This window comes from Coturnix japonica, chromosome Z (genome assembly GCF_001577835.2).
Source record: "Coturnix japonica isolate 7356 chromosome Z, Coturnix japonica 2.1, whole genome shotgun sequence".
NCBI classification, from domain to species: domain Eukaryota; kingdom Metazoa; phylum Chordata; class Aves; order Galliformes; family Phasianidae; genus Coturnix; species Coturnix japonica.
In genome coordinates this window covers 54,003,947-54,024,686 of record NC_029547.1, presented here as the reverse complement: position 1 = coordinate 54,024,686, position 20,740 = coordinate 54,003,947, and the positions used below count along the sequence as shown (strand labels likewise).

At 39.2% G+C, this 20,740-nt stretch overlaps 1 protein-coding gene across 8 annotated transcripts in view; it reads right to left on the bottom strand.

Annotated features, from left to right (window-relative positions):
• Positions 1–12,496: 12,496 nt before the first annotated feature.
• MEF2C (myocyte enhancer factor 2C) overlaps positions 12,497–20,740 on the bottom strand; it is a 137,310-nt gene continuing 129,066 nt past the window's right edge. For 6 of the 8 annotated variants that reach the window (XM_015849721.2, XM_015849723.2, XM_015849720.2 and 3 more), the window contains one exon: positions 12,497–17,265. In XM_015849721.2, coding sequence (XP_015705207.1) covers positions 16,944–17,265 — 322 coding nt within the window. In that variant the 3' untranslated portion in view covers positions 12,497–16,943. The remainder of the gene's footprint in view (positions 17,266–20,740) is intronic. The other 2 variants (XM_015849727.2, XM_015849728.2) reach the window with 1 other exon arrangement.

Below are 20,740 nucleotides of genomic sequence, written 5' to 3'. Positions count from 1 at the left end.
CTTAAGGCTGTTGACTCCCAGGTTTAATCACAGAACCACAGAATCACAGAACATCACTAGTTAGAAGGGGCCCTTAAGGAGCATGGTGTCCAGCTCCTGGCAATATATTATCCTTCTTCTCCATTTCAGCGGTAAATCCGCATGGATTCGCAGAGGGAGGCAGGCGGCCCTTGGTCCCGGTTTTAGCACTCAAAAGGAGCGCTCGGGGCTGCCCCAGGACGCGGGACTGCAGAGCAGGATGGATGAAATGGGAGGTCGAGGTTTGGGTCTCCTCTCCTCTCCTCTCCTCTCCTCTCCTCTCCTCTCCTCTCCTCTCCTCTCCTCCCTCTCCTCCTCTCCTCCTCCTCTCCCTCTCCTCTCCTTCTCCTCTCCTCTCCCTCTCCTCTCCTCATCCTCTGGGTCTCTCTCTTGCCTCTCTCTCGGCTCTTCCTTCTCCTTCCCTCCTCTCCTCTCCGTCTCCGGTCCTGCTCTTCTTTCGTGTGTTCGGGGGTTTGGCGGTGCTGCTCTGCGTGCTCGGTCCTCGTCTCTCTCTTCTGTTCCGTCTGCGTCCCTCCTGCTCCGGTCTCTATCTCTGTCCTTTCTGTCTCTGTCCTTTCTCTCTCTCCCTCTGCTCCTCTCCTCTCTCTCCTCTCCTCTCCTCTCCTCTCCTCTCCGTGGCGTCGTCTCTCCTCTCTCTTTCCCTCCTCTGCCTTTCCTTCATGGGCACTCCTCCTGGGGAAGGGCTTGATTTGCAGCCTCAAAGCGAATGGGAACTGGAGCGCTCCAATTGACGCTGCTCCATAAAAAGTCCGACCTTGGTCGGGTTGCGTGCTCGTATGTTAAGAAGTGTTTCATCTGACAACAAACTATGATAGCGGTCTGGGGGATTGTGATCTCTGACGTTCAATTTTGTTTTAAATTGTCTTCTCTCTGACTTTGCAAGACCCTGACCGAGCGGCATTTGGGAATTGCGCAGAAGCCAGAACGGTGGGAGAGTGCTGAGACTGAGCCAAGCTCATTTCATTACTTTGAAAATCGTTGCGTTGTCCGGCAGGGAAGGTGCGGGTCGGGTGCGATAGAGGCTGTCCGTCCCCATTAAACTCAGTGGAGGAAAACGGAGAAGTCTACAGAAACCACACAAAGTACTGTTTTTTCTCATTTCCTCCTTTCCTTTTTATTTTTCATTCTTTCTCCGTTCTCTTCTTTCCTTTCTTTTTTGATCTTCTTTCTTCTTTTCCTCTTTTCCTTTTCCCTTTTTTTCCCTTTTTTTCCTTTTTTCTTTTCCTTTCTTTCCCTTCTTCTTCTTCCTTCCTTTCTACTTTTTTAGTCTTTTTCTCCTCCCTTTTCCTCTTCCCCTCCCTTCATCCCTTCTGTATGATTTTTCTTCCTCTTTCTCTCTTTTTCCTTTTCTGGGCAGGGGGTGATGGCATTTTCCATGCGCGTTCATAAAGCATCCCTTCCCCTGGAGCTGTACACACGGCAGCAGTACTTTTCAATAGACTCCCTTCTGTGCTCGTTTCCCTTTTCAGATGCGCAAGACCTACAGAAGACCAACGGGGAAGAGAAAATGGCCTGTAGGAGAGTTGAACACCCTCAAGGGCACAGAGCTGACTTAACACCGAATTAACACCGACTTAACTCCCGCATAGCTGGGGCTCTTGCACCCCTCCCTCCCTCCGTCCCTGCTTTGAATCGAGACAAACTCCGCGGTGAGCGGAACGGGCGGGGGTGCGCGGGGCGCTGCTGCCCCCTGGCGGCTCCAAGCCTGCGGAGCTGCGCCCCCGTAAGTAAACGACGACAGAAACTGCGGTAAAAGTCGAGGTTAAAACTGTGTGTTCAGGGTACAGAGACCTGCCCTGATCTCTGCGGAAAGAAAAAAAAAAAAAAAAAGTAATAGGAAAATATTCTATATTCTATACTCAGGGGCACTCAGGGGATGCGCTGCTCTGAGCCGCCGCCCCCGGAGCTCTATCACTGCGCCGCCCGCAGAGCCCGCCTGCCGCTCTGCTTGTGGTGCTCGTCCCAAAGGGAGGGAATGAAACCCAGAAGTCAGTTACAATGAGGAGAAAGCGCTAAATCCTGGCAGAACGTATTGGCTTTCGTTTCTCCGAGTGTTGTGGTGATTAAAGTTGCTCTCTCTGCTATGCTCCTCTTAGCCCCTAGGTATGGACACAAGCGTATCCCTTCATGATTTCACGTTTGCAGCTGCCAGGTACATTGCTAGGACTTCTCACAAACCACTGTGTAATTCTGTTTACTAGGAAACAGTTCATTAAGCATCCATTCTCCATGTTCCACACTTTTAAAATGGTGATAAAACAAATGGAACTAACTTGCACTTTTTCCTTCCTGATGTGTTCAGAAGGGTAGCAGCAAACCTCTGATGTTAAATACTGCAATAAAGTTTGGTGCCACCTTCCTGCATCCAGGCTTGAGCATCCCCAGGATCCTCAAAGGAATCTGTGATCATGATGGGTCCTTTCCAACTTGGGGTATTCTATGATTCTATAATTGTAGTCTCCTTGTAAAGCAAGCTGAAGGATGCAGTATTGACACTCACTGTCACACATAACAGTGGCATCACAGTGGTTTTTATGTAACTAAACCAAAGACATGAACACATTACAGGGGTGTAAAAAAGAAATATCAAGGTCAAGGTCAAGTTTATGATCACTTAAAAAAAACCACCAAAACCAACAAAACTATTTAACTTTTGGAAATTCTGAACAATTCTGTGATCATACATTTTTATTTTAGGATTACAGTATAAAATAAAAATACATCCCGAAGTACAAGACTTCCACTACATTTCCCAAAGCGAGAGAGAATCTTCATCACAGAACATCCATTTCATGAGAACTATGGACAGTGCCATAGCTGTAATAATTTTTTTAGTTATGATTCTACAAGGAGAAGAGCTGTCATTTGCTCTCCAAGGATGATGTTCAACACGAAGCCAAGACTCTACCCAAAAAATTACAACATCTTGTTTCAGCTGTGAATGCTCCTGTGTATGGAATAAGTTTCAGTGGGAGATGAAGGCATTTTTAACACAGCTGGAAGTAAGGAAATTGGACCACCACATGCCTCCTTCATTGCTGCCAAGACTGAGTAAACTTTTGCAACTGGAAGAAAATAGTACAACTGAATTTTAAAAAAAACACAACTAAATCTAAAGCCCTACTTGAGGTTGTTCCTCAGAAATGAAGGGCCAACTAGCCAAATAAGCATTATGTTATTATTGGAAGTATCATACTCAAAAGAAATTGATGAGTTATGGTAAAATGCAGCAAGCAGTATGGGAAGGCAGTGCTGATTTATATAGGTTACTTTTTGCTGTTTATTTAGTAAAATAACAATAATGAAAGAAACACAACTCCAAACACATTTGCAAGCAGGCATTTACTGCTATGCATGTGTTTTTTATAGAATGGCTTCAGTATCTTAAAATGTACCCCCTGACACCCCTTTTTACTTTGCATTCTCACACAGCATGCGGTGTCTGGGCTCTCAGATTGAGACTGGCTATTGGCATGTGTTGGTGAAAGCTTTCCTCCTCCATCATATTGCACTTGTAACAATGGCAGCCTTTTGCTACATCCACCTGACTGTAGCCATTAAACAACAACCCTTTTTAATTGTCCAGATGTTGATTCTTACATTCACTACTGCTAGGTTATGATAGCATAGAATCATAGATTCATAGAATCATTTAAGTAGGAAATAACCCTTAAAGGCCACCTGGTCCGACTCTCTTGCAATGAACAGGGACACCTACAACTCAATTAGAGTGCTCAGAGCCCTGTCCAGCCTGACCTTGAATGTCTCCAGGGATGGGGCATCCATGACCTCCCTGGGCAACCTGTTCCAGTGCATCACCACCCTCCGTGTGAAAAACTTTCTTATGTCCTGTCTGAATATCAACCCTTGTAGTTCAAAACCATGTATATACCTTATATACATAAGGATATACCTTGAACACTGCATCTTCTCAGAGGTATGCTTCACTTTATTTCTTCTTCTTGTTCAGGGGCCTTTATTCAACTCTTCATTTCAGCTATATGCAACCTGATGAGCCCCCATCATTAAGGGGCTCATCAGGTTGGACATTAAGGATATTTTTAACAACATAAAGAACAAAATGTCTTTAATTCACACTACCTGTAACTCAGCCTTTAGTACTAGAAAATTAAATGTACACTGCTGCATACATTTGTGGTTGCCAAACAACAAACCCAGATGATAACTGGCTATATTAAGCTGTAGAAGTTGGTAGATATTGCATCTAAAACCTTCCTTGGGAAAACTTTCCTGCTTCATAGGAAATCTCTCCAAAACCCAAAATTTATGTTCCAGAAAATCAGGTCTGAGGACTGAACTTCACTGAACATGTCTTCTATTATCTCAGGTTTACTATCAATTTGTGTAGACTAAGGGCAGTCTTCTTTGATGGTACTATTGTGCAAGAGCCCTTGGGAAAAAAAAAAAAAAGAGTAATGTGTTCCTTCTTTTCCAGTATATGTTGCTTATTCTCCAGTCTTGTACAAAATCTGAAGCGTTGACACATTTCATTAGTTATTTATTGAACAACATAGGCAGTTTTGAATATCTTCGCTTGTGTGCTATGCTTTTGGGACCACATTTATTGTCTGCTTTGCCCATAGACTCACACACACACAAATTGCATTCATGATACTCTTTGAAATGAGTGATCGTCTGGGGCAGTATCTTGGTTCCTGTGACCACAAACCAATATTTGTGAAGTGTATCTAATTTTGTACACAGACTTTCAGGTCTTCTCAGCCTCAGAAAAAGCACGACACCAACAGTTAACAGCACAAGAGTGGCAAAAAAAAATAAAAAAATCACTGAGAGATATATATGTACATACATTTGGAAATACATCAAGCATGTGATTCAAAGTATTGGGAATATTTTTTCACCAACACATGGAGGTTTTATGAATGACGAATTTAATGTCTCAAAATCTGCACCTTGCTGCACTTAACCTTCTCTGCTCTTAAGCAAACTATCATAAACTATTTTAATTTTTCTTCTTTCTGTGTAGTTCTACATATATGCATATACATCTACATAGGATGTGATAATGCTCAGAACCAATCCGATGTTGAGCTTAGTACAAATCTTTGTCAGCATAATGAACTGATAACAAATAATCAACAACCATCTGAATAATGGAAATGCAATCAGTGCCAATTCATGGTTCTATGGAAAATAGTTTTATTTAAACAAACGTGACACCATTTTCTATGAGAAAGCTGAGTTGGCTATTAGGAATAAATGCATGGTGGTTCTTTTTTTTTTTTTTTATTTTTTTTATTTTTTTTTATTTAGCAATGCATGGCCATCTGACTGAAGACACCAGACTATCAATAAAGCACATACTACAATTATGGATTGAGAACTGATCAATTGGTAAACCTCAAGAAATAGCTGTTAGTGGAAAAACTAGCAAAGAAATGCGTTTCTTACATGATTCCCCATAACCAGTTGAAGATTTTCTTTGCAATATTTTATTAACTCTCTGAAATCAAGTATGAAGTCACTACTGGTAATCACCTTTTATTTATTTATTTATTTATTTATTTATTTATTTATTTATTTATTTATTATCCCTGATCTTACATTTGCCAGAGGGAGACAAGCAAACCCTGAGGACCAGCATGAAAGAAATGTGCTTTAGTCTTCCTCCCTGCCAGAGAGCAAGCACGGTAATACAGCACCCTATAATTGGTCAGCAGTGCAACAGAGGGACAGCAGAACATTTGTTAAGTTTTTTCCTTCACTGACTATTCATGCACCTACTTGCACTTGCCTGTGTAGCATCTATTTCTTCTGTGGGTTTCCTATAATCAGTCTTCTGCAAAAGAACACCTCAGCTCTGGCACTGTGGCTCCAGGCTGCTGCCATACAGCTTACTGGAGTACAAAGAATTTTGTTTTCTTTGGGGTACATTAAAGAAATGTGGAGGTTTTTGCATTTTCTCACAGTATACAGAATTTCATAATAGGAAGGGCTAAAAAGGAAAAAAAATATATAATTAATATAATGAATCAGAATTTTAACTGCAGTATGTAACTAGATGTAACTGGCACTTAACAGGTGAGAGGCTCTGAAAGACCATGCATGAAAACCTCAGGAGGTGATTGGTGTTATCAGTTGCATGTAGGAAGATGGGAAGACCTCCAAATTTTACCAAAGCTGGATATATACATCACACATCTCTCCACATTTCATCCTGCAGAAATAGAGGGACTCAGCCACAAACACTCCCTTTGCTAAGTTCAGAAATTAAGGAATGCAAAAACTTGTGTCTATTCAATACTCATGTCTGTACTCATCAGCCATCTCTGTTCCCCTGGAAGTCTGGATTAGTTTTATGCTGTTCTTACTCTTTCCAAAGTCCCCTGTTTCTAAAAAGAGATTCACCAACAACTTCCATTTGCTGACCCACAGGTTGATTGTAGTTCTGGAAATCCCAGCCAATTGCTTTTCACACCTCTGGTACAGCCATGAAAAGCTAGATCAGAATTAGCTTTAAAACTGTTTAAATGCACATTTTACATTTTACCCATCCGAATTTAGACCAGCTGATATTTCAAACAGATTTCAAAAAGATGACTCTGAAGTGATGTTGGCAGACTCTCCTCTTGCTGCTTCACTTGCCCAGCTGTCTTCTTTCACCTTTCTAAGATCTTGCTGTTTTCTTCAGCAAGATTTGAGTGTCTTGATGTTCAGCTTGTACTCAGAGGACAAAGAGAGAGGAATAACTGCAGGAGACTGCACTTGACAAAGGCTCAGCCTCTGCCTCTGTATGCTAAGGTAACAGAACTTATGCCCTTAAAGGTCACTGCTATATTAACACCGCATCTTCCATGTGCATTATTTCTGAATGATTTGATGGTTGGGTTGCTTATAAATTCAACTACTTCACAGTCTCACAGCTACAGAAACATTTTTGGGAACTCCTAAAATACCTCAGCCTAGTTATCATCTGAAAGTCCTTCAGTGTGATCTATGTAACATATTCACATAATTTCACTCAGGAATTTTGTCATGTATCCCTGTAATTTTAATTAAGACACATCGTATCTTTTGTTAAGGCAGCCAGGCTAGATACAGAGAACACAGGCTGCATAGGGAAGGTTAATCCAACACACCCCTCTGTGAACTGGTTCAACAGTCTGCTTGTAAAGGCAGTCTTACAGCCCTGACTCAAGGAATACCTTTTCTCTGAACAGCTCCACTGAATTTCCTGTGCAGCTGGGTACTCTGACAGCAGATGAAGATTTCTTTGTTTATCCTGCATGTGTCTGTTTTCTTGGTTAAAACTTTTTACCTAATGCTGGCATATTTACACATGGGACTAATTCTTTTAGTGATGGGGGTAGTCCAAGTACATTAGCTGGAAGTGGTACAGACACTTACAGATTTCCCTCTAGTGGAAACTTCTGGTGCTTAGCTGAACAACAGGTGTATGATATTACAGGCCTGGGTCTATACTTGTGTCACCTTTCTGTTTTCATTTTTCACCCTCATACTTACACATCAGTACAGTTTCTTTCCTAAACATGTACCTTATTTCTGTAGATCACTCACACTTAACTGTACTCACACATCTGTTGTTTATACAGTTATTCTTTTTCCTTGGCTGTTGTGAAATAAACAAGTGCATGTGTGCATACACTGAAGCCAAGTGATTGTGCCCCACAGTACTGGAAATGCAAAGCCATACCAAATGGGAAGACTTGGCAGTCTTAGCTTTTTGCTTATTATTCATTCTGACTACTTCAATTGTATCATATTGATTCCTGTGGTGGTAAAATCAATATGCATAGTCAGAGAAAAAATTTTACAAGGAAAAAATCTTGATGGTTATATTATGTGATAGCTAGATGTAAGAACTGCCAAATGGGATCAGATCAAAAGGCCATTTATCTCATTATCTTCTTCCAGACAGTGCTCTTTAGGGGATTTTCAGGGAGAAGCACATAAAAATATTAGGCATATATAAATTATCCCCGAGAATACCTCTCCTTTTACAGCAATAAATAATGGAAAAACTTTCTTTCCTCCTACAGTGGGTAGCTGTTGAGTGTATTGTCATGTTTAACATGGCAAATGGAGCTGGGTTCTGTGAACTTGTTGAACCCCTTAAGAACTTACATGGGCTTTTTGCTTCCCTAATATTGTATGGCACTAAGAATCTCTAGTTAATTATGATCAATAATGACACTGTATTTCCTTGTGAACATTCAGCATGATAGCTCTTTTGGACATCCCTTAGATCCCCCATTTTTAAGAGACAGAGTGTAATAATTTCTTTCAGATCTGATGTCTGCATATTGCTCAGATAAGGATATACTTCCTCATTCATTTATTTTTCAAGCTGAAGACAATTCCAAGAAGATCTGTCTCTGGCTTATCTTATTCTATAACTGTTACTTTGAAAGTAATGCCTCCTATTTTATGATGTTGACCTATGACATCAGAAGTGGATGTTGGTGGTACAGCAGTAGAAATTGAACCTTCTCACCAATATTCAGCTATATGTTGTTGCTGCATGACAGATGGCAGCAGAGGGGCAGCTTGACACAATGGCATCTGAAATGAGGAATGTATAAACCAAGGGTGTGTCACTGAATTCCATCATGAAGAAAAAATGGCATCCACAGACATTCACTGATGCTTGCTGAACATCTATTGAGATCAAATAGTGGAAGTAGCACAGTGAGGTGGGTGGAGCACTTCAGCAGCGTTGGCAGTGATACGAAAGATGAACCATCTTCCAGATGGCCAGCTATCACATGATGCAATGAAATGTGTCTCCAGGTGCTCATCCATGTGAACTGGTGGATTACAACCAGGGAACTGCGTACAGAGCTGGACATTCACTTTAATGCACTGGAAATGATGATGGCAGTGCTGGAATATTGCAGTTTGTGCCAAGTGGGTCCCACAAATGCTCACACAGGAACAGAAAGAACATCGTATGTTCAAGTTTCCATGGAGAAAGTAGGAGGCATTACTTTCAGACTAATCTATGCATATTTCCTGTGAGGTGCAGTAACCTGTGTTAGATCAGGGTTCCTTATGGTAAGAACACATCTGCAAAGGATATAATAATTAAATTATCTAGTTTGATTATCAGTATTTTCTACCCCAAAAATCCTACTGAAGGATAAGCTGCAAAAAAGTAACCTGTGTCTTCCCCAAGAGCAGGCAAATTTTACTTTCAGATGATTAAATGTCAAATGTGTTGTATTTTCACAGGCTTATTTTTGAAGGTGTGGAACGTTGCTGTGAGTCAGCAGTCATGGTGCAAACTCCTCCAAATGTACTTCTTAAGTATCGCTGTTGGAAAGTTCAGTATCTGTACTCTGAGAGTACTGCTATAAACCATGTTGCTTTTCCCCTGCTACATATTGTAAATTAATCATTCTTAGGCCACAATAATCCTTCCTGCTTTTCCAAGTTAACTAGTAGATAATACAATACATTTTGGTTACAGTAAGTTACTTTTTCCTGATAATAAAGATGTTTCAAAGGGAAACAAAACTGTTGTATTTCAAACACCACTCTTCTCACATATGTTCAGGTATTTACAAACAGAAAGGTAGAAAATTATGTGCATTTTTTTTGGTCATTGTTTATTTTTAATTACGAAATTATTTTCTTTATAGCAACTTTCTCAGAGGTCCACTTTCTGTGGTTCAAAATGTAACTTGGTAAATGCAATCCACAGCATCCCTGTTGGTCATTTTGCTGATCTGATTGTTGCACCTCAGCTTGTCCACTCTACGTAGTCAGGTTCTATAACGACTTTTTCTTGTTTCCTCCTTTATGTTGCCATGATACAACAGATTTCATATGTACTTGTCACAGGATGCTGTGCTCTCACTGAGAGACTACATGACATACCCAGAGCAACTTTCCTAAATACATAAAATGATAGACCATGTAAAATACTGTCATAGAAAAATCAAGATATACCACAATTACACTTATCAAGTAAACATTCTGCCTTTATCATCTGTAAGTTTTTTCCCATATACTGAAATGTACATCACACCTCCAATCAGAAAAGGGAATCTTCCATAGCTAATAGTGATCCAGTTCCCCCCTTTCTTGACCCTCAAAGAGGCAATATTTTCTAGCCCCAAACAGCTTGTTCTTTGACCAGACAAATAAGAACAAATTATCAATTCTGAAAACTGGACAGGTTACAAATGAATCACAGCCAGAATCACGAGGACAAAACAAGGTTAAAAAGACAATTAGGACAGCACACTTGACAACTTTTGGAAGTCAAATTCATACAAACATTTCTATGTCAGCTTTAAACAATCTCTAGAGATTAGGCTGAAGCAGAATGGACTCTTGCTCCAAATGCATTCTCCAAAATCTGCTGGTAGGGGAGGGAGAAATTACTGCATCAGCACCAATTCTAGTTTGCTATAACAACTGCAAACAATTGAAGTTATTTTGGAGGTGTACATGAACTGTTGAGAGTGCAGTATAGTTACACCTATTGCAAGTGCTTTGAACACTCAGTGTGAAGTGTCAAGCACAGTGGATGAATAAAAAACAAATGAACCTTGAGTTTGCTAAGCCTAAGCAATCTGAGCTCTCTAGAATCAGGGGCTCTATAAAGTGGAGTTCTAATCATAAGTACAGGTGGGAACATTCATGGAACAAGTGAAGTCTTGTATTGGTCTGCACTGTTAAAATTTCTGCAGCATCAGTGAGAAAAAGGTTTGTCAATAGACATGTGACCAAATTTCTTCCTGCTGCTTAAAAAACACACTATCTGATTGTTTTAAAAAAATCTTTCCTCATCCTTGCTCCTTAGGTCCTCTAGTATTTTACAAGTGGAAATGTAGGCTTTGTGTTTGAGGCAGGGAAGCAAAAGGTATAAACAGAACCAGTAGTGTTAGCACATAAAAAATGATGTGGGGTTGGTGTACACTAAAGAAAAAAAGTAAAATTTGGAGGGGAAGCAAGCACTTTGGAATGGTGAAGGTATGTGACTTCAGGTAACTCAGACCATTGGTTTCAGAATTGGTCTGCAAAGTGACAAAGTGAGAAACCTTGGAGATATTGTGACCTCCACAATTCTATTGCAATACATGTTTAAAAATTGTTTGAAGATATAGTTTGCAGCATATAAAACAAATCAGTATTTACTGGGAGAATTACAATAAACAACTTAGACATACAAAGGACTAAGTAATTCCTTTTCCAGTACAGACACAATGCTATCACTACTTATCACACAGAAGTCCAACTTGCAGGGGCAAGTACAGCCAAGTATGAATGCTTTAGTGCTTCAGACAGCATTACACCTCTACAGCTTTTCCAGAACTATTTCCCTTATCCTTGCCAGTGATGACAGTGTTTGTCTTCAGAAAAAAAAACACCATAGTTTATAACAACACCAGTTTTAGCATCTGATGATTATGCTATTTTTAACACTTCATACTAGAAACAGTAAAATAAGGCATTACAGGAAACAGGTAAAAAACAGCACAGCTGTTTTATTTCACAAATATACTTAAAGATGAGCCCTAAAAATACTATTATTGGAACTGGCATATTCACAGAGCACCTTAAGCCATTATAGCTTATCAGCATTAAAAATACTGTGATGAAATAAAATTATGTTTTTGTAGAATCAAAAATTATAAACATTAGGGGTGGATAGGAAATAAAGCTAAAAATAAGGGGTAAAAGTTCAGTTCTGACATAGTCCCTGTGAAGTTATGACCTGTTAGAGAACATAGGTACAAGGATCAGATCCAAAGATATGTATGGTTTAGACAATTAGTCTGTTTTCCTTGTGCTTTTAGCATGGTTCTCTGCACTAGTAGGAATTACAGGACATGTATATAGAAAATCTGGACTCCCTGTCAGTAACAAAGTAGCTAAAAGCCAGTCATTATCTCGCCTATCTACTCTACTGGGTAGGATGCTTTGACCAGATCCAGGCAGCATCATTCACCACCTTCTAAGGCAGTGCTGCTGGAATCACTGTGTTTATTAGGTAAGAGAACACTATTCAGTCATTAAAATCTAGGCTTCATCAAAGTGAAGCATGGGAACAGTTTACTCAGAGAAGTGCTGGAAACTTTGGGGACATTCAAAGACAGGCTGGACTGGGCTCTGAGCAAACTGCTGTAGCTGTAGGTATCCCTTGTTCATTGCAGGAGATTTGGACTAGGTGACCTTTAAGGGTCTTTTCCAACTCAAACAATTCCATGATTCTATAAATTAAGGAGGCAGGACTTCCGATTCACATCAGGAAGTGTACTTGGCCATAAACTTTCTAGTTCACATTCCTCCCTATGGCATTTTTCATGGGATGATGTCTAGCGAGGCATGGAGGTACTCAGGGCGCATAAAAAGGCACTTGATTTTCTAGACAAGCACAAGTGACAGGGCGAAACATAAAAAGAACACTATTTAAATTAATAAGAAATACACCACAGACACCATATCACTAAGAAAGCCAGTAACTTTACTGATTTGTCTGCAAAATACAAATTATACCTTATTTCCAGCAGGAGAATCTTTTGAAATTTTTCCATTTTTTGTTCACTACAGACAGCTGAATTAAGTCCCTTGAGATACACAGATGTGGTTTAACTTAGTTATAACATCTTGTCATCTAGTGGCGACAAAGTCCAGCTTATGCCGCTGTGAGCCTCTATTTTAATATTTGTTGCAAATGCTTGTATGCTCCCATTTACAAGCTCTTTTGTTATCACCATTGTTTTATGGAAGCAGATCCCCATGAAAGAGAAGGAAAAAAAAAAAACAAAAGGAAAAAAAAAGGATACAACAAACCATCTGAAGCAATCCAAGTGTAATGCCTGCAGTGACCCAGGTCTGACGTTAGATACTCCACAAAAGACTCAGGTACTGTTTTTTTTTTTTTAAATTTTTAATATTTAATTTTTTTTTTTTTTTAAATGAGTTACTAAACTGACTTTTTTGATTCAAACTGAGGTATGGATCAGTCTGAGGTATGAGAGAGGAAGGTAAAATTGCAACACCTGGTTATGAAAATAATCAAATAGATACTTTTGATACAGAAGGTCTGTGGCTCAAAGCTTGGATTGCTCCACATCTTTGGTTAAAATATATTAACAAAAGCCTTTTATTACATCTACAGTCTGAAGCATTCTAACAGACACCAATGTTCCATCAGTCCTTCAAGAGACCTGTAGTGGCAGGAAATTAATGCCATATAACTGACGACATCACAGCAGATGGCACAAACAGGAACAGATGAAGTATGCCATGCTTAGGCAACAGCCTTTATTGAGGTTTCAAGTGGCTTTTAAAAAATTACAAAGCATTTACCTTCAAGGAGAAGAAGAAAGGAAAACAAAACAGCTCTGTTAGGACTATAGGTAAAAGAGGGTATATAGGATAACACGTACAATACAAAAGGGTTGACATCCTTGAAAACAGTCTATGAGTTCTTCTATTCTTACGTTAGCTTTACCTGAAAAAGAGATCTGAGGACAACAGATATTTTTATATTATTCATTAAAAACTGCTAAATTCCTCTTCCGGGAAAAATATAAGCCATTTCATTATAAAACACAACTTTTGAAAAACACTGAAATGATAAAAGCTTTACTGTGAATGGCTCAATGCATACAATATACAGATTGTGCAGATTGAGTATATCATATAATTGTCACCAGCAATTAAACACTAAACACCAACACCTTTTAATAGAGGTTAACTTAGCTATAACAATACTTGCAGATGTCTAGAATGCCACTTCAGGTGTTTGAACTTGCAATTAAGAATGTTGCCTAAAACATTATATAGCATGGGTTAAGGTAAAGTAAATGTTAATACTCTTTCAGGGCTCTGCCCCAAACTCCTTAAATACAAAGGAATCACACAATAAACCCAAATAAGCTTTGCAAATACAATAAATGGTAAGGTACAGATAAAGGAACAGAGAAAGGTAGACAGTTATAGTTTACAGAAAGTGACTTCACAATCAAAGTTGTGCTTCTTATCATTAGATCAGTTTGCAAATATGCATTATCCCCCACAATTTCGCCAGTACATGTTAGTTGCCCTCAGTAGCAGGAACAAGAGGGATGACTGGCATTGATCTTCATGTGATTCTATTCTATTCATGTTTATATAAAAATCACTGTCAGAGTTAATATACATTGCCCAGGCAATATGTTTCACGCTACTTTCCGCTTAGTTACTTGCAGTAATATATTACACTGCATCTTCCTTAAATATGTTATCTTTTCTTCTTCATGCGTTGCTGAGGCAAATCGCAAGGTAAACTATTTATATGGCTATTCTTCATAATTCAATAGACCAAATCCCCTTCCCCACTGACAAGTTTCTACTACAATACTGATAAAGATGTACTTCTTGTTGAAATGTCAAAGTATACATTTGTGATATATTTGCATATTTTTGACACACCAGAGTTTAAAATTCTCATGAGAGAATATGACTGTATATTCATCTGAAGGTGAAGAAAGTGGTTTTGAAAAACAGTTTTGTGTTTAAAAATTAATTATGGGCCCCATTTTCTTTTTTTTTCTTTTTTTTTTTTTTAATTAATTAATTTTTTTTTAACATGCGTATCTGTTTCTTTACCCTGCTGACCTCCACGCGAGATAAGATGTATGCCTTGTTAGCACAGTATTCTGCTTAGGTAGTTCCCAGATTATGCACTAGCCCCTGCATGGCTGAGAGTGCCTGTGAGGCAGGCTTCTGTAAGTCACAATAAGTGGAAAGCGTATGTCCTAGCGCACGCTGTCATCTGTTAGTTGTTTGCTGCTACAGGGAGGTAGCCTCTACCACTGAGCAGAGCACAGCAACTGCACATGTAGAAGGGAAATAGGGTGTGGATTTCCCTTAACAAAATGTCTTCAGTGTCGATATTTCACTGTTGCAGTTATGTCCTTCATCATAGTCTCAAGGTATGTGAGTGAGAGCTGGAACAGCTTTTGGAAAGAAGTATTACAGTTCTACAATGGCACTAGCATGTTGCTTGAACAAAGTTTCCCTCCCACGGGAAGGTTAGACTGAAACATCTGAGTATACCATTTTCTTCTAATAAGCAAGAGGGACAGACAAGAACTTAAAACAATGATATATCCCTTCTGGTGAAACAATTTCAGTCAAAGGAACAATACGAGGCAGGAGAAAGGGTGGGCACCATATGCGGAAGTGAATCGCTTTGGGTTATAAATACACAGGCAGCTTTGTTCAACAGCATCCCTACCGCGAGACGTGACTGTGAGGGCTGTGACAACTACGGCGGCCTGGTGGCCTGTATTGGTGGGGTACAATAGATTGACTTCTGAATGGTCCTTTAGTTGATGATCTCTCTGCAGGTTTTACATCTGAGAGAGAGGGGACTTCACAACAGGTGGGACTGTGTCAATCCCTCACTTCTTGCTCTGGAAATGTTCACCTGCACTCACGCAACCGATGGCCGTTAGAGCTGTACATCCAATTCTAACAGGCAGAATACCAGCTTCGCTGATGAGGAAGGGCCAAGCGATGCCACTTTGCCATTTAACCCATGGAAATCTACAAGATACGCAGGACGTAGGTTATAGAAGGGCCCTTAACTTGTTACAATGCACAAAACAGCATGAAAAGAACTAATCAGTATATACAATGAATCGCAGTTCACTCAACTGATTGTAAAATGTTGTATTAAAATGGTTTCAGTTGTTACACCATGGGTAAATTCAAACTTTTTACAGATCAGTCTTCCAAGACATGATTTTGATCTGTAAAATGTATGCCCAGTAAAATAAAACCAAAAGAAAATAGTTAAATGTGCAACTGCACAAATATAATTCCCCACTATTAAGATAACAAAAACTTTTGCTATTACCATAATTATTATATATATTAGAAAGCTATACACAAGCATGTTAATTTCACAGATTTTTTTTTTCTTTTAAAGATTCTTAATATTTTATATAATTAGAAATACACATTTCAAAAACAAAACTTCTGCAAAGAGAAAACAGTTATCTTGGTTAGCAAAGCATGGAGTTCTTCATGGCTTAGGGTAGTGCTTTCTATACAAAAAGTCCTCTGTTTTCATCAGGACTGTTTAAAAGATTAGCGAAGCTATCAAGGAAAAAAGAACACATTTTGGCTTAAGGAAACTACAAAAGCCACAAATGCTTTGCAAACTCTGTCTTACTTTTTAATATGAAAATAAGCAAAATGTAATGTACATATTTTTATAATTTTTTTTTTTCAATTTAATAAGTGAGGCAGACCCAGAATTTTTAAAATTAAATATGTTAGCCCTCGAACTTGATTTTGTTTTACAAGTATGGTCCTCTTCAAATGCTTTGATCCTTCTTAACTGAGTGCCATACTCCAAAGATACACCCGCATGGTTTTGAGCGTTTTCGGTGTGTTAGGTGACCCAGTCTCTTTCTAGCATGGATTCATGGCCACCCAACCACTGGGTCTGTCAAAACATCTGTACATTTTCTATATGTTGCATAACAGCTGCTTTCTCTCTCAGTAAAGGTCTGCCATTTCTGGCAGACATTTTCCTTTTGCCTATTTACATGTAAATAACGTTGAACCTGCAACATGACACTATCTATTGTAACATACATTTTGCAAGGGAGCACAACAGTGAAAAGAAGTTAGCCTTAAAATCTATTTTGTACAAGTGTTCTGTTGTACAACTCAAGTGCTAAGCTTATCTCAGCATTTCTGTTTATCCTTATACTGTATCACTGAGGCAATTTAAAAGTACTTTTACAAAACAGAGTACCTGACTTTTTTTTTTCCACACACGGCACATATAATGCATATCGACCCCCCCACCCCCCACCCCATTAAGGTATAGCACACACACACTGCAAGAAAAAAAAAATAAAAGAAACTAATAGGTAATAATGCTATCATGTCGCCCATCCTTCAGACAGCCGCATGCGCTTGACAGAGGGGCTTTCCCTTTCGTCCGGCGAAGGTCTGGTGAGTCCAATGGGGGAGTGGAATTCATTCCGGTGGTCTTCTCGGTCGCTCCCATCGTAGGAACTGCTGCAACTGCTCAAGCTGTCGACGGGAGATCTCCCCGCCTCATGGCGCGTGTGCTGTGGGTATCTCGAGGGGGTGGTGGTACGGTCTCTAGGAGGAGAAACAGGTTCTGACTTGATGTTGAGGCTTTGAGTAGAAGGCAGGGAGAGATTTGTACTCTGAGATAAATGAGTGCTAGTGCAAGCTCTGTAGGAGGAAAGGAAACCCAGTTACAGACGGAGGAGGCATGGAGCCCCCGGAAATGCACAAACACTCACACAGAACACCAGTGTAAAGGCTCACGCAGTGCCAGTGTGTGCGGACAGCATGAGGACCACTTTCTAGGTGGAATTAAAGAAGGCATGGAGACAGAAATGCCACGGCAAATGTGGCTGGCTTGAGCGAGGCGTGCCTGAGGTCTGAAAGGAGATCTCTTTAGTTCCCTTCCTTTTAATTTCCTCAAGCATTGCAACAAATTTTGGAAGCTGAGCCTTTGCACTGCTGGAACCACCTGCAGGTTTCTTTTTAATTAATACTTGTGTGTGTGTATGCACTGATGGGACAGGTATGGGTTTCTCTGGGATTGGTTCAATTTGTCTTATGCTTATTTACTTCAACATGAGACTTCAGATGTAAAGTGGAAACAAAATGTTGGGCCCCACGCTTGTATGCACATATTTCAGAACAGAGTTGAAATTAATCGTCTTTGGATTAATGTTAATAGAACTCCACCAGCAGGGTAGGGTTTAGATCTGATTTTATGTAATAAATTGATTAATTCTTAATTATATACAGAGCACTTATGGCTAAACTACCAAAAAGAAGCTAAGGCAGAGGATTTCAGTGCATGACAGACAACCCAACCCATAGGATGCTAAGAACACCAAGAGAAATCCCTATCTACAGTTTTTCAAAGGCTGTATTCGTTTTGTCTCAGCAGTTTTGTGGGCAGGTTTGGCAGAAGAAAGATGAAGTAGGTGGGGAGGAGAGAGCACTGAGCTTGCACTGTGTGGAAGAAAACGAGAGCCGCTGCCACTGCAGAATGCTTTGTACAAAAGCACCACCTACTGGCAAAACCTGACATTATTTTTTCGTTAAAACACAACTACCAACGAGAGGCTCCCACTGATTTCTTGGACGCTGCTCCACTTCAGGGACCATTTGCTAAGCTGAAGTTAGCGTCCAACTCAGAGACACAACTTCAAGATTTCTAGTATTGAAGGAGTCTGAAGATAGAGGGGGGAGGACACTCAGCCTCAGTAAGATTTTAAACCCAAAGGTGCAAACAGAATAAATATTTGGATTCTGAATGATGAAAAATTAAGTTTAGTTGCGATCCTTTCCACTTACTGAGACATACCACTTATTCTGATATGTCACTGACTGTGAGTTGAGCTTTACTTAACCAACAGTTACTGTAACTTAGGAAAGGTAAAATGTCATTTTCTTCTCTTTTGGCAGATTTACAGTGGACCTGTATTCTACAGTGGCCATTTTCAGTGGCAGTGTTACTGAATAATATCAGGTGCTGTAACCAGGTGTTATTGTACTGTGTGAGCCTTGTTAATCAACACAGAAAGCAGGATGTTCTGCCTGAAACTACTCCCATCTACCCTTTATTACTATACAGAGAAGCGCGTCAGAATTTGCAGCATCAAACAGTGAGTAATAGCCCTCTAAGAAGCAAGTGTAGGCAGTTTTGGCAAAGAGGAATTTCTTTTTTTTCCCTTTTGTAATTATTAAATTACACATATAGGAAACCATAAATATCAAACGTAGTCATTCTACTTTAGGGAAATATTCCACACGTTTTCTGAAAAACTGTTGAAAAGAATCCAGCAACAATAAAAAATACATTCCTGGATTTGTTTTGCTTTTCATTTCCAGTGACTTTATTTTTTATTTCCTTAGGTGATGCTAGGACTTCACATGGGAAAACAGGCAACCAGTTTAGCAAGTACAAAACGATTACATACATGAGATGCCAAATTCATTGCTAAACCTGAAAGTCCCTTAACACAGAACACTGGAGCCTGGGTATTTGTTCTAGGAGTGTTTGATTTGAGTAGATGATGTGTACTTTGTAAAGCTGGGAAGAGTTGAAAACTCACACTAGTTAAAAAGAGCCATAATGAGTATAGTTTGCTCACTTGAAACCTACTCACATTCTATTCCATGACAACCTCAAAGGAACAAATCCAGGGAGAAAAGCTGCACTGTCTAAGATGTAGAACTGGTATTGCTTTGCTGCAGTGCTGCTTATTTAGCAGTGTTTCAGACAGGAGTGTGAGAATGCAACTCTGTAGACTTTCTTGGCATACAGGCTTTTAGTAGTGTTAAAAATGCTACAGGTTCGCCTGCATTTTGAGCACAGCTTTTATAAAGAAAAAAAAAAGAGTAAAAATAAAGAAAAAGTGGAGAGTTTAAAAGGCATTTTGGCAGGTAAGAACTATTTTTTTTTTTTTGAGGTTTTAAGCAATAGATATGCTCTGTCATTCAGTGTCTTTCTTAAGATTCTCTCTGTTAAAACATCTTTATTTTCTGATTAATCTGTTTCTGAATTTTAACATATATATATATATATATATATATATATATATATATAGGTGACTTTATTCTATGTATTGTCATAAATATTCTAAAAGCTTTTCATAGAATCTCATATAAGTCAATATGGCCAAATGCAAGGCAAACCCAATGTTATGAATAGAAGCATATGGTGAATGTGTACATACTTAATTCCAGTCTTCTACCTGTGTTCTCAACAAAGGATGGATCTCCATTTAGAACAGAAACTGGATTGTAAAAAAATGACAGTTGTTTTTGTCACTAAATGATTTCTTGTGTCTTCATGTTTGTGAATGAATGCAGAAACAGCATAATTTTGGCCTAGGTGTGACCTATTTTTATCATCTGAAACCTACCCTAAGCTCAATGAAAGACAGACAGGTTTTGAATATGGAAAATCCATTGAGAAAATATAACTAATGTCTCTGTAGGATTGTGTATAACTATAAGCACTCATTGTTTTGCAGTCCACTAATGTTGACTTGATTAACTTTCTCTATATACTGTACTGAAAATATTTGACTTTACTCTCCCTCATTGCCCCTGTAAAGCTTAAATGTTATGCACCACTTACAATTCAGATCAGTGTGAATGAAAATGTGAGTTTTACTTAGAATACAACCCTGACATGAGAGAAACACTGATTCCTATTTGTGTTCTACTGGTGTGAGAGGTGGGAAGCACATCAAGGTGCAAGGAGTTGGTCAGTAAACTCTGTCCTTGTTGATGTAGTGAGATCAGCTTTGAGTGGGTCTTTGTTAGAATCTCCAGCTAGTATGGAAGTTCAGCAAGCATGGACAGCAGCGTGGGTCAGTATGATGTGAACAAGCATCACACAGGTTTTTACAGGGAGTGAAAGAGTGCTATTAAAGGAAGAAAGAACCTCGTGTCCTTTTGGCTATGGCCTCACTTGTTTCTCCACATTTCCTTCTCTTTATACCTTCTTGCTTCAAATATAAATATATACTTTCATGAGAAAACAGTGAAAATTCACTGTGAAATTTGTATGTTTGTAATCAAAATCCAGGAAAATGCTGGATTTTTTTAGATACTTTTTCTTAAGTTTTGGTTTTTTTTGGTTTTTTTTTTTTTTTTTTTTTTTTTTTTTTTAATT